At 39.4% G+C, this 12356-nt stretch overlaps 2 protein-coding genes across 2 annotated transcripts; both read left to right on the top strand.

The window, feature by feature from the left end:
* Positions 1–31: 31 nt before the first annotated feature.
* On the top strand, positions 32–431 carry LOC137714316 (uncharacterized). The gene is made up of 2 exons (XM_068453556.1): positions 32–211; positions 261–431. Exons 1-2 carry the CDS (start codon positions 32–34, stop codon positions 429–431), a joined length of 351 nt encoding a protein of 116 aa, XP_068309657.1.
* A 7908-nt stretch (positions 432–8339) lies between these two features.
* On the top strand, positions 8340–12226 carry LOC137714762 (protein disulfide isomerase-like 1-4). Its single transcript, XM_068453894.1, has 12 exons — positions 8340–8936; positions 9046–9175; positions 9748–9913; positions 10006–10124; positions 10238–10318; positions 10722–10808; positions 10938–11012; positions 11093–11161; positions 11246–11326; positions 11414–11548; positions 11667–11723; positions 11849–12226. The coding sequence occupies exons 1-12, from the start codon at positions 8389–8391 to the stop codon at positions 12017–12019; spliced, it is 1719 nt and encodes a 572-aa protein (XP_068309995.1). The 5' UTR covers positions 8340–8388; the 3' UTR covers positions 12020–12226.
* Positions 12227–12356: the final 130 nt, after the last annotated feature.

Genomic DNA, 12356 nt, shown 5'->3' with positions numbered 1-12356 from the left:
TTCCAACTCTTCTTCTTGTTCTTCGACAACAATGGCGACGGAACTGGAAGAGCTAGTGGGATTTCTATCCTCTCCATCTCCAGCAGTGACAAAGGCAGCTGTTGATATCGTTCGGGGGCTAACCGGCTCCGACGACGGCCTGCAGTCTTTGGGCAATTATTCGAAGATTCTGCTTCCTTCGTTATCTCGTCTCGTAGCCGGAAACAAGGAGGTCGTGGAACCTGCAGCGAAAGCTCTTGTTAATCTTTCACAAAATTCAGACTGGAGACGAGAAGATGCAAGGGCTCTATGTTATGAAGCTTGTGAGATCATTTTGTAGATCTTCAGATGAAGCTAGCGAAGATCCATTTGAGCATGTTGGTTCCATACTTGTAAACATCTCAAAGCGGGAAGCAGAAGAAGCTGCAGAGGCTGAGCCGGAACGTGTCTGAGGCCATCTCGTCGCTCAAGAACTCGCTGAGTCTCGACTTGGCGAGTGACTTAGTTACGGCATCATTGGATGGGCATCCTGCCACGTTGATTCAAGATGTGTCTGAACAGGAGCCTCAAGATCGCCAAGTTTGGTGTGAAGAAGAGGGAATCTCTGGCCTGAGAGAGGAACTTCTTGATAGAGTCGCACATCGCCTTTTTCTTCAACCTCAACAGTATGGACTTTGCTGCTTGCCTTGCACGGCGACGCTTCATCAAGACCCTGCCACGCATTCCAAAGCAAAAACGACACCATCCGCGTGCATTCAAATCCAAGTTCATCCGATTCCACCCCAAGATTCCCCTTACCGGCTTCCACTTCACTCAAATTCAACTGTTGTTCGTCGTCCTTGCCGTCATCATCGTCAATGAACTGCTTTCCGTTCCAAAAGAGCTATCAGCCTTCCGTGAAGGTGGAGGAGCACAACTTCTTTAGCAGTGAGGAGGCTTGTAGCTTCTTCTCCGATGAGCAAGCACCTTCACTTCAGTGGTACTGTCCTGATCAATGGTCTAAACCACCCGGTGAATTTCCAATCAAATCCAAGAGCTCTGCTCCCTTTTTTCTGCAACAAAAGAACATGAAGTCAGTAAGAGAGGTTAAGAGAAAGTGACGGGACACGACAAGGCACTTCTTCCTCTCCATCCATGCAGCTCCTCGCCTGCAAGTCCCTCAGCTTCATTTTGGCCACCGTGGTCAAAATCGGCGAAGAACTTCAGTGACCGCTGTCAAACGACTAGCCGATCATGAAGCTCGACGCTTTGCACTACTTCAAGCTCTGGCTGCTTCTGCACCTCCGCCATGGCTGCTGCCTTTGAATGTGATCAACAAAATCAAAGTTTGTCAACTCACACCCAAAGATCTCATCCGTCTGCTTGCCTCTGCTGCTGCCTTTGAATGTGATTGACAAAATCAAAGTTTGTCAACTCACACCCAAAGATTTCCTCCGTCTTCTCTCGGACTCGGCCTGGGTTTTCACCCACAAACTCAGCCTTGCAGATCACCATATAAAGAAAAAAAAAAATGATGGAATCTGGATGGACAGCACCATCCCAAAAAAAAAAAAAAAAAAAAAAAAAAATATATATATATATATATATATATATATATATAATAAAAACAATGATGGTGCTTCTGGAATCATGTGCAAAAAGAAAAAAAAAATATATATATAATAAAAAGAAAGAAAAAAACAATGATGGTGCTTCTGGCACCATCTGAAATATATATATAAACGAATGGTGGATCAGTGCCACCGAAAGCAAAGAAAAGTCAAAAAAAAAAAAAAAAAATAATAATAATAATAAATAATAAAATAAAATAAAAAGGAATGATGATGGACGGTGATGTATATGTTTTATCTGTACTTAGCACAATACACTGAATAAAATAAAACATGTCCATTAATCTCTAAGAAATTACAAGTGTGTACAAAAAAAAAAAAAAAGATGGAGCTTTCACAAAGGATGTTCACGTGAAGCCCCATTACTTGGCAAAACTCTAGAAGCGGAAGGCATCGGAGCAGAAGGCATCGGAGCGGGAGGCATTGAAACTAGAGCATTCCAGGCCTCAATACTTGGCCAAACGCTGGAAGACCCAGGAAAAAGGTGCCTCTGGAGGAAAGACGAAAACCTTTGACGATCACTTTGAATCCGACCTTCAGATTCTTGCAGCTCATCAAGCTTCATCTTCATGCCCGTCGAATAGTTGTTTGCAAGCACGTGCAAACTTCTATTCTCATACTTCAGCTGCTTGATCTCTTGCTTGAGACTTTCCACCTCTGCCATCAACGATTCAACCTGACGGGAGCGAGCAAGTAGGCGTTGGCCCATGTTGGACACAGAGCCTGCACACTGAACGCTGAGAGCGAGGGACTCTTGAACGGCCAACTCATCGGACCGTCCTGACAGCAGCCTACTATCTTTTGGAGTGAGGAGGTTCCTAGCTACTATTGTAGCTGTTGTGGCGTCCTGCATCACGGAGTCTTCACCTGTAAGAGGACCGTTAGAAGATAAAAAAGAAGGGCGCCATACATTACCTTGACCGGGTGCAACCGGATCGCTGCTGAGACTCAAATCTAAGCAAAGGTTCGATGAGTTAGTCATTTTTTCAAAGGTGTTCAGAGAGAATGGGTGGATGAAGATAATTCTCAAAAGGCCGGAGACGATTTTCAAGAATGGGCAATTTTCAGAGTGTGTATGTTGGAGTGATCGATACCTCTGTAAAAAGCCAAGTGACACGACCACCGATTCAAAAATCCGGATTTTCCTGCGTGAAGTTCGGCGACGCGTTCGCGGCTTTTCAGAAAATGCGTTCAACTTTGTCAAAAGATATCTGACAAAGTCGAGAACACGTGGAGGCCATCATCGTAACTACACGTCTTTAGCCGACAAGCGCAAAGTTCGGCGACGCTTTCTCTGCTTTTCAGAAAACGCGTGCAACTTTGTCAAAAGTGGCGCTCGTTCAGAAATCGAAGAGGCGTCGTTCAGAAATCGAAGAGGCGTCGTTCAGATATCGAAGAGACGTTTGTCGACAAGGGTAAAAGAACGGTACCACCACTTGCTATTAAGAAATCCCTATATGTGTCGACCTTCGTCTCTTATGGCAAGGCAGACCTGAAGAAAATGCCCAACTCTTCCTCACCTCTGAGGGCGCACTCCCAGCAAAGCCTCTCGAAATACACAATTCTTCTTCTTCCTTTGAGAAAACTTATTCAACCTTTGAAGATACCAGATGCCTGGAGTACAGATGACCCAGGAGGAAACGATAGATTGAAGCATGTGCTGATTCATTCACCGCTTCTTCAAAAGCAAAGGTATCTCATATCATCAAGGGCGAAAACAAAGGTATCTCATATCATGCTTTTTCCTTATCTTTTCCTTTGCCCTTGTTCTCACCTGCCAAGACAAGGACAGAGAAAGCAATATGTCGGAACCTCCACTCAAACCAGTTGCCACCAAGAAGTGAAGCACCATTTAAATGCAAAGGTTGCATTCAACTCCTGCATCGGAGGACAAATACTACAAGAGAAGATGCTAAACCTGCATAAGGAAATACCACTTCTGCAAAGGGGAGCAAGTAAGGCAAGTGAAAATGATACATCGAAGCATGTGGAGACAAGCACAACAAATATATGTGTTGATTCATTCGCTGCTTCTTCGAAAGCAAAGGTATCTCATATCATGCTTTTTCCCTGTCTTTTCCTTTGTCCTTGTTCTTACTCGCATGGCAAAGTGAAAGAAGCAATCAGCCGGCACTTGGAGTCAGTCTTCCGATCTGGAACCGACTACCTGGAATCTATTCCTGATTGCTTACCTAGTATTGCTCTCGAGTAGTCATCTTCAACGGTTGATACACTGCCAGAGAAGGGACAAGGAAACTTCAATCTTTCCGATTCGTATTCAATACGAATTGGAAAGATTGAACAAAGAAACAGGTCAGCACCTCCACCTCGTACTTGCCTGCCATATCCTGAAACCGCTCGTAGACCTTCGGGGGGAGACCAAAAGAATCCTGCTGCCCAGTTCAAGAGTAGCACAAAGGAAAATCAACGAGCGGAGGAGACCAGAAGAATCCTCCAGCCCAGTTCAAGATCAAGCCTCAATGGCCCTTGAAGAAATCACAAGTCCGATTCAAAATCAAGTGTTCACCACCCTTGAATCAAATTCAACTCCAGATAAAAGGAGTAAGTTCAGACCTTCGGAGGAGACCAAAAAAAAAAAAAAAATCTTCCAGCCCAGTTCAAGATTAAGCTTGTGGAAAATCAACGATTGGAGGAAACCAGAAAATCTTCCAGTCGAACTCAAGATCAAGCCTCGATGGCCCTTGAAGAAATTTCCAGCTCAATACAAGATCAAGCCTCGACGGCCCTTGGGTTGACATCTACATTAAGGGACTTCAAAACGCATCTTCTACACATGACAAGCACATGTCAACGACGCGCCTTGAAGTGGGGGCATTTGTAGACATCGAAATTTCGGTGAAATGAATGTTAACCAATAATTAAAATTTCAACGCTCACGTGTCACATAAATTTCACATGTAGCGTGTGACTCAACGAAAAATCGAAATAAATTGGAAAGGTCATCAAATAGGACACGTGTCAATATCTGGCAGAAATGATTTATTTCATCTGATTATTTAAATCCAAAAATCAAGTTTTGGAATTCTATAAATAGGAAGCCAAGGCATTCATTTAGAAAAAAAAAAAAAAGAAAGGAAGAAGGGGAGAAAGGAAGAAGAAGAAAGAAAGAAGGGAATTTACATCACACCAAAACCTTGAAGCCTTGAAACTCTAAAGCTCTCAAGCAAATCCCGAAGGATCAAGAAAACACTCTTCGTTCTTCGTCAAATCCTCCTTCAAGGTCAAGCCCCAACGGCCCTTGAAGAACTTCCGCCGACTCAAGATCAAGCCCCGACGGCCCCTTAAAGAAAGTGTTCATCATCCGTTCGTCCTAAGATCAAGCCCCAACGGCCCTTTGGATCAACAACCTCAACAAATCCACACATCCAATCAGTCTTCAAGATTAGGCCCAAAAGCCCTTGAAGATCCGCTCATCCATCAACCCTCAAGATCAAGCCCCGACGGCCTCTTGAAGAAATCCATACACTCAGTCTTCAAGATTAGGCCCAAAAGCCCTTGAAGATCCGCTCATCCATCAACCCTCAAGATCAAGCCCCGACGGCCTCTTGAAGAAATCCATACACCCAGTCTTCAAGATCAAGCTCAAAAGCCCTCGAAGATCCGTTCATCAACTGTTCATCCCTAGATCAAGCCCCGACGGCCCTTTGGATCAACAGCTCATCCACAAACCTACACCCTACGAAGATAGAATCAGAGGATCAAATTACAAAGATATTGTAACCCCAAAATCATTAAACATAAAATATATTTTGTACACGGTATTCTTGTTTCTTGTTTCAGGAACTTTTCGTGTTTACAATGACATATCAATGAATTTATAAAACGAAGCGACTAACAGGAGGGGGTGCAAACTGTAATTTGAGGTAAGAGGTTGAAATGGTACCTAAACTAGAGAGTACAAATGTAATTAACTCTAATTTTAAAGTGAAGCAATTTTTTTGGTGAAAACGAAAGAAAAACAAAACGGGGTCTAATAAGAACGATTGTAACAAATCGGAACCACTTGAAAAACTCCATTTATAGTCCAAATGACCCAACATACATTTTGTGCAAATTTTCACGGACAAAGTAGTAAAATATCATTAGATTAAGGGCTAGTTGGACTATGTCGTCCTGACTCAGAACCTTTGAAGAGGTTTCCTATTAGAGTGTTATAGATAGCAAAAGCTGCGCTAGAAGTAAAGTAAAGAAACCATTTGTTGAGATCCATTGCTGAATGAATCCTTTGCTTGCTAGCTTTGTGCTGCTTCCATGGCAAGAAATTGAACGTGCAGAGATCATGTAAACATCTTCAACTTAAAATTAATATTTTTTTATTTATTTGGATCATGGAGCCGATCCCAACTCCTAGTTGCTTTTCTTATCTCTTCACGCGTCATAAGACTTGCAACTTGCTAGTTGAGGATTGCTAGGATTAGGAAATATGTTTGTTCATGATACGATGTCCAAATTCCTCTTCATCAAGTCATTAAACAAAATACGATGTTCATGATACTTGTTTCCCTACGTAAGACGGTCTCAAGCTGGAGGGATTTTACCATGTTCTTGAAACTTTAGAATCAGTTGTTAACTATTCAAGCGAAAAAAAGCTACCACATGCACGATAATGAGACTAAACAAAATACTTTTATAATGAAACATTTTAAGGGTCGTTTGAATTTTTTTAAAAGAGTATTATATTTAGTAGCAAAAAGTCTTAAATTCGATTTTTGCTAAAGACGAATTTAAATCATATTATGCTAGCCCATTGTGTGATTAAGCCTACTTCCACAATTTCTTAGTTTAGATAATACCATTTTTTTTTTTAAAAAGAAGTTATTATCTACTTTATGTTATATATTTAGTCCAAATTTTATAAAACTCTAAAGTCTCTGATTTATACACAAGCTAGAAGGATTAGTTCTTAAATCATTTAACCCCGTTGGAGTCCAATGAATTATAATAGCTGTAAGCATGCAAACTTAAGATTATACTAGCCTTCATGCATGCGCAAGAAAGATATTTTTTGAATCATGGCGTGTTACGCGTATCTTACACGTTTTAAATGAATAATATTATAGCATGCTAGAAAAAACCACTCATAAACCAATTAAAGCAGCTGGATACACATAATAAAATCTGTCTTCAATTTCGATCTACATTCTATTGAATTTATATTAAGAATAGAGAAAATACTATTTTATAAACAATTGATTGAACCATATTATTGCTAACCCATTGTGATGTACTAATTAAAAAAATATAAAAAAAAATATTGTACAGGAAAAAGTAAAATATTAAAAACAATGTTTATCACTGTATAGTAAATAGTTAAATATTAAAAAACTGTTTATCTGACGAAAATACCCCTGCCACATTTGATGCATTATTTTGGGCTGTTTTTATGCTAACCCATTATGAGGCTTAACCTACACCAAAGTCTCTTAGTTTCAATAATATCATTTTTTTTTAAAGTTATTATCTACTTTATGTTATATATTTAGCCCAAATTTTATAAAACTCTGAAGTCTGATTTATACACAGGCTTGTAGGATTAGTTCTTAAATCATTTAAAACCCCGTTGGAGTCTAATGAATTATAATAGCTGTAATCATGCAAACTTAAGATTATACTAGCCTTCATGCACGCGTGGATACTTTTGGAATCACGGCGTGTTAGACGCAACTTATATGTTTTAAATGAATAATATTAGACCATGCTAGAAAAAACCGCTCATAAACCAATTAAAGCAGCTGAATCCACATAATAAAATCGGTCTTCAATTTTGATCTACATTTTATTGAATTTACATTAAAAATAGAGAAAATAATATTTAATAAACAACTAATTGAATTACATTATTGCTAACCGATTGTGAGGTACTACTTATAAAAAAAATATAAAATAAAATAAAATAAAAAACACTGTACGGGAAAAAGTTAAATATTAAAAACACTGTTTATCATTATACAGTAAATAGTTAAATATTAAAAAACACTATTTATATGATGAAAACACCATGCCAAATTTGATGCTTTATTTTGAAATGCTTTTGAAGTTTTTTGTTTGATGCGCATTTCTGTCCACTTCTTTTTGGTGAAGCCTGTGACCCAAAAAACTACTGTTCAAAAGCCTGCCGGCTTTATATATAGATGCAATACAATTTAACCTCTTTAAATTAATAGCCTTGATACCACTTAAATTCTATAAATTGAGCAAGATATCAATTTATCGACAAGGGTTTAGCAGCTTATATGTGTATATATTTATAAAGCGAGATACCAAAATTCTATTAATTTAGTGAGATTTCAATTTTTGCTTAACAATGGTTGAATGAATTCGATTTATGACATTAAGATTTTTTTTTTTTAGTCAAATAATAAATTTGTAAATTTAAATGTTAGATTATTAAATCGAAGAAATTCGAACTCACGTCATGATGCAAGAACAAACAATCCTCTTGACCACGCTGCTTACGATTTGTCACTTGAAGATTCAAAGTACTCGAAAACACTCAAGAAAAATTATGTCTGAAGTTACATTTTTTTTCTTTGGTAATTTCTTAAGTTGCTTTCCAATCTATAAAATGCTTTTGAGTTAGCCGGTCAACGTGAAGGATGCTTTAACGCTTTAGAACCAAATCCAGCGGCAACTCCAACGGTAAAGCATTTCTATTGACCCCTACGAAACGACGTCGTACGAGGCCTTGACTCCTCTTCTCTTCCATCCTTCCTCCACTATAAACCCTGCTAAAACCGGATCTCACTCTCACTCATTGGATCCCCGAACTCACTCAAAAATGGCGAGTCGACTCGTTCTCGCGTTCGCACTCAGCACTCTCCTCTTCTTCTCCCACTCGGTTTTCTGCAAGGAATCGCATCCCATCGACGACGACGATGAGGATCTCAGCTTCCTCGAGGAGCCCACCGACCACGGCGACGACGCGCCGCACTATCCAGATCCGGACCACTACGACGAGGACAATTACGACGATCTCGAGAACTACTCTGATTTTGACGAGGGTGGCGATCATGAGGACTCGTACAAGGAGCCGGAGGTGGACGAGAAGGATGTCGCCGTTTTGAAGGCGGCGAACTTCAGCGATGTGGTGGAAAAGAATAGGTTCGTCATGGTCGAGTTCTACGCGCCGTGGTGCGGACACTGCCAGGCCTTGAAACCGGAGTACGCGGCGGCAGCTACCGAGCTCAAGGGGGAAGATGTAATTTTGGCCAAGGTCGACGCCACAGAGGAGAACGAGCTGTCGCAGGAGTACGGCATCGAGGGTTTCCCGACTATCTTCTTCTTCATTGATGGCGTTCACAAGCCTTACGCAGGCCAAAGGACCAAGTGAGTTTCTTTTTTGGTTAATTTGATAGAATTATCAAAATTGCAGGGGCCGATTTTTAAATTTTTAAATTTTATGGATTGTTATAAATTTTTGGAATTGTGAATTCAGGGAGGGAATTGTAACCTGGATTAAGAAGAAGATTGGACCTGGCATCCAAAACGTGACCACATTGGAGGATGCGGAACGCATATTGACTGCTGAAAGCAAAGTCGTTTTGGGCTACCTCAACTCTTTGGTGGTATGTTATGAAATCTGAAATGTATAATTTTGTGATTTTATAATAATGCATTAGATTATAATTAATGTGCATAATACACTGGTTGGTCGTAAACTCTGGTGGCGGTAATAAGGAGATTGAAAATTTTCTTCCAGGTTACAGTTGCCTCTTCATAGTCTAGGAATGGAATTAATCTTAAATTTAGAATGTGGTCCAAGCGATCGGCTTTTAGTTGACGGCCTAGAGTTTGTTTGAGTAATATACGTGGACATGGAACTAGCCGAATCTATTAGGACAAGTTTGGCTGTCAAATGCCGAATTGGGGATCTGCTGAATTTTGCATTTTGATTAATTGCACATAATCTAGAATAGGAATTCAAAAGTAGGTGATCAATGAAGCATACAAAACACTTGGATTTTTCTTCATGTAATAAATTAATAATAAAGTTGGTATCTTTAAAATGATTTTTCGAAACAGAAAAAGGAAGACAAAGGTGGCTGGAAGATCTCAGAATTTACTCTTGTTAACTTTTGTAATTTGTCTCCCATGATACAATACTTGTTGTGATTATGTGTTGTTCTTATGATAAAAGGGTCCTGAGAGTGACGAGCTTGCTGCTGCTTCAAGACTTGAAGATGAGGTGTCCTTTTACCAAACTGTAGATCCTAAGGTGGCAAAACTTTTCCATCTTGACGCTGAAGTTAAGCGCCCTGCTTTGGTCCTGCTAAAGAAGGAGGCTGAGAAACTAAGCTATTTCGGTTAGTTTCTTTATTGTTATCACATTGGCTAAGATTTCTCAGATTGAGATTTTGGGTTGCATTACTATATACTCACTTTCTCATTTCTGCAGATGGTAAATTTGATAAGACTGCAATTGTGGAGTTTGTCTTTGCGAACAAGCTACCTCTGGTTATCACCTTTACCAGGGATAATGCCCCACAAATTTTTGAAAGTACTATTAAGAAACAGGTAATTGTTACATGTGTGAATTTTTTTTCATAGATGTGACTTCAATATGAAACTCTTTAAAACAAAGTATTAAACATCGCATGCTGATTGACATGTAATCTTTCTATTCTCAGCTGTTGCTTTTTGCCTCTTCAAAAGATTCAGAGAAGGTTCTCCCTGATTTTCAAAAGGCTGCACAGCTTTTCAAAGGAAAGGTATGGTTACTATTCGCCATTCGCTATGAGTTGGATTGCTGTCACAGAAACTGTTCAAGAGCATCTAAAATAACCAGCTTTGATTTTTGAAAAACTCCAGGGAACCCTTTTTTCGGCCTTATTAGGGTTTTCAGTTTGTGCTCATCTCTTTTTACTAACAAAATATTGTTTCAATAGAAAATAGAAAGGTTAATACATACCTTGTCCTTTAAGTAGGTTGGTCAGTTTCTATTAACTTTGAATGTGTTGTTGCATTTGTTCTCTGTGGCCACTATATATGACCTGCATAATTTTGAGCTTCTGATGTTTTTTTGGCTGCTAAGCTACACATCGCATTCTTTTTTTGTTAACAAAGGATGAGGGTTGCAACTTAACTTTGTATAATGTGTGTGGTTGCTTGCAGCTTATCTTTGTATATGTGGAAACGGATAATGAAGATATCGGAAAGCCAGTTTCGGATTATTTCGGTGTCACTAGTGAAGCTCCAACAGTGAGCTTTTCCTAACCTTTGTATTCAATTCACTTACTTTACTTTGGAAAGATAGAAGATAGATTGTATAGTTGCAATTTACATGTTCCTGGATTTATTTGTTGCTATGAATAATATTGTTCCTTATAGGTTCTTGGGTACACTGGAAATGACGATGGTAGGAAATTTTTTCTTGACGGAGAGGTGACCTTAGCTAATTTAAAGGTGACTACTCTCTCTCTCTCTCTTCTGTGTGCTTCATTTTATACATTCTAACTGTATCTTGTGAATTCATTTTTCATTAGGCTTTTGGGGAGGACTTTATTGAGGACAAGCTTAAACCTTTCTATAAGTCGGACCCAATTCCTGAAAGTGTAAGTGTTAAATTTCTTTCATCCTCCTAATTGTGTTGTCTTGGTTCTCTATTCAAACTTATATGTTTTCTTTGATTGGCACAGAACGACGGGGATGTGAAAATAGTTGTTGGGAATAACTTTGATGAAATTGTCTTGGATGAGTCAAAGGATGTTCTTCTCGAGGTAAACACTGCAAACTAAGAAACAAACGAATAGTTGATTAAAATTTGTCTTTGCAAGGTCCTCATTTTTGAAGAATCATTATCTCAGATATATGCACCCTGGTGCGGGCATTGCCAATCTCTGGAGCCAACCTACAACAAGCTTGCCAAACATCTACGAGGCATTGACTCTATTGTTATAGCGAAGATGGACGGAACCACAAATGAGCATCCCAGGGCGAAGGTAATGTCAAATTGACTCTATTGTTTTTACGCCTAATGTCGATATCCTAAGGGTAAAAAGTGAATCTCCATTGGAAACAAGAACTCTGCAATTAATTGCTGCTCGTTTGATTTTGCAGGCCGATGGGTTCCCTACACTTCTATTCTTCCCAGCGGGAAATAAGAGCTTTGATCCAGTAAGTGGCATTTAGAATCGTTCATTATGTTTTTCTTATATCCAACAAGAGCTTCTGCACATATCTTCTTGTTCTTCCTTGTTTTGTGTCTGACGTAGACTATCTGCTTCCTTGATGCCAAACAGATTACCGTAGACGGTGACCGCACAGTGGTGGCATTCTACAAATTCCTCAAGAAAAACGCATCAATCCCCTTCAAGCTCCAAAAGCCGGCCTCAACACCAAAATCCGAGGGTTCTGCTGCTACAGAGAGCAAAGGGAGCGGCAGCGCCGAAGATTCGAAGGATGAATTGTGAGGAATATAGCGTATGCTAATTTGTCTGCCTAGTTAGTATTGGCCATCACCGTACGTGTGGTAGAGAAAGAGAGACTTGTCACATAGAAGAGAAAATAGGGAGATCAGAAACGATATGAGAAACTCAAATTCGCAATATAAATCCCGAAAAGATGTCCGGATAATTTTAAGAAACTTACCCTGAATAATCTCTTGTTGATGTATTGAATGTGTTATTTCAGTTTAGTTTGTTACAAAAGCATCAATTTAATCCAACCACGACATCGACAAAATGTCAAAATATGTTTATTGTAGCTAATTATCCAAGGTTAAATTGACAATTTTATAAAAGTGGCTTT

The sequence above is a fragment of the Pyrus communis genome, chromosome 14 (genome assembly GCF_963583255.1).
Source record: "Pyrus communis chromosome 14, drPyrComm1.1, whole genome shotgun sequence".
NCBI lineage: Eukaryota > Viridiplantae > Streptophyta > Magnoliopsida > Rosales > Rosaceae > Pyrus > Pyrus communis.
The sequence above is the reverse complement of the archived record's forward strand: the minus strand, read 5'-3'. Positions and strand labels throughout refer to the sequence as shown.

Coding starts and splice junctions, on each gene's coding strand:
- LOC137714316 (XM_068453556.1), top strand. CDS start 32: ATGGCGACGGAACTGGAAGAGCTAGTGGGATTTCTATCCTCTCCATCT. Junction 212..260: donor TCGTAGCCGGAAACAAGGAG/GTCGTGGAACCT, acceptor CACAAAATTCAG/ACTGGAGACGAGAAGATGCA.
- LOC137714762 (XM_068453894.1), top strand. CDS start 8,389: ATGGCGAGTCGACTCGTTCTCGCGTTCGCACTCAGCACTCTCCTCTTC. Junction 10,125..10,237: donor AAAGTACTATTAAGAAACAG/GTAATTGTTACA, acceptor TTCTATTCTCAG/CTGTTGCTTTTTGCCTCTTC. Junction 11,549..11,666: donor ATGAGCATCCCAGGGCGAAG/GTAATGTCAAAT, acceptor TTGATTTTGCAG/GCCGATGGGTTCCCTACACT.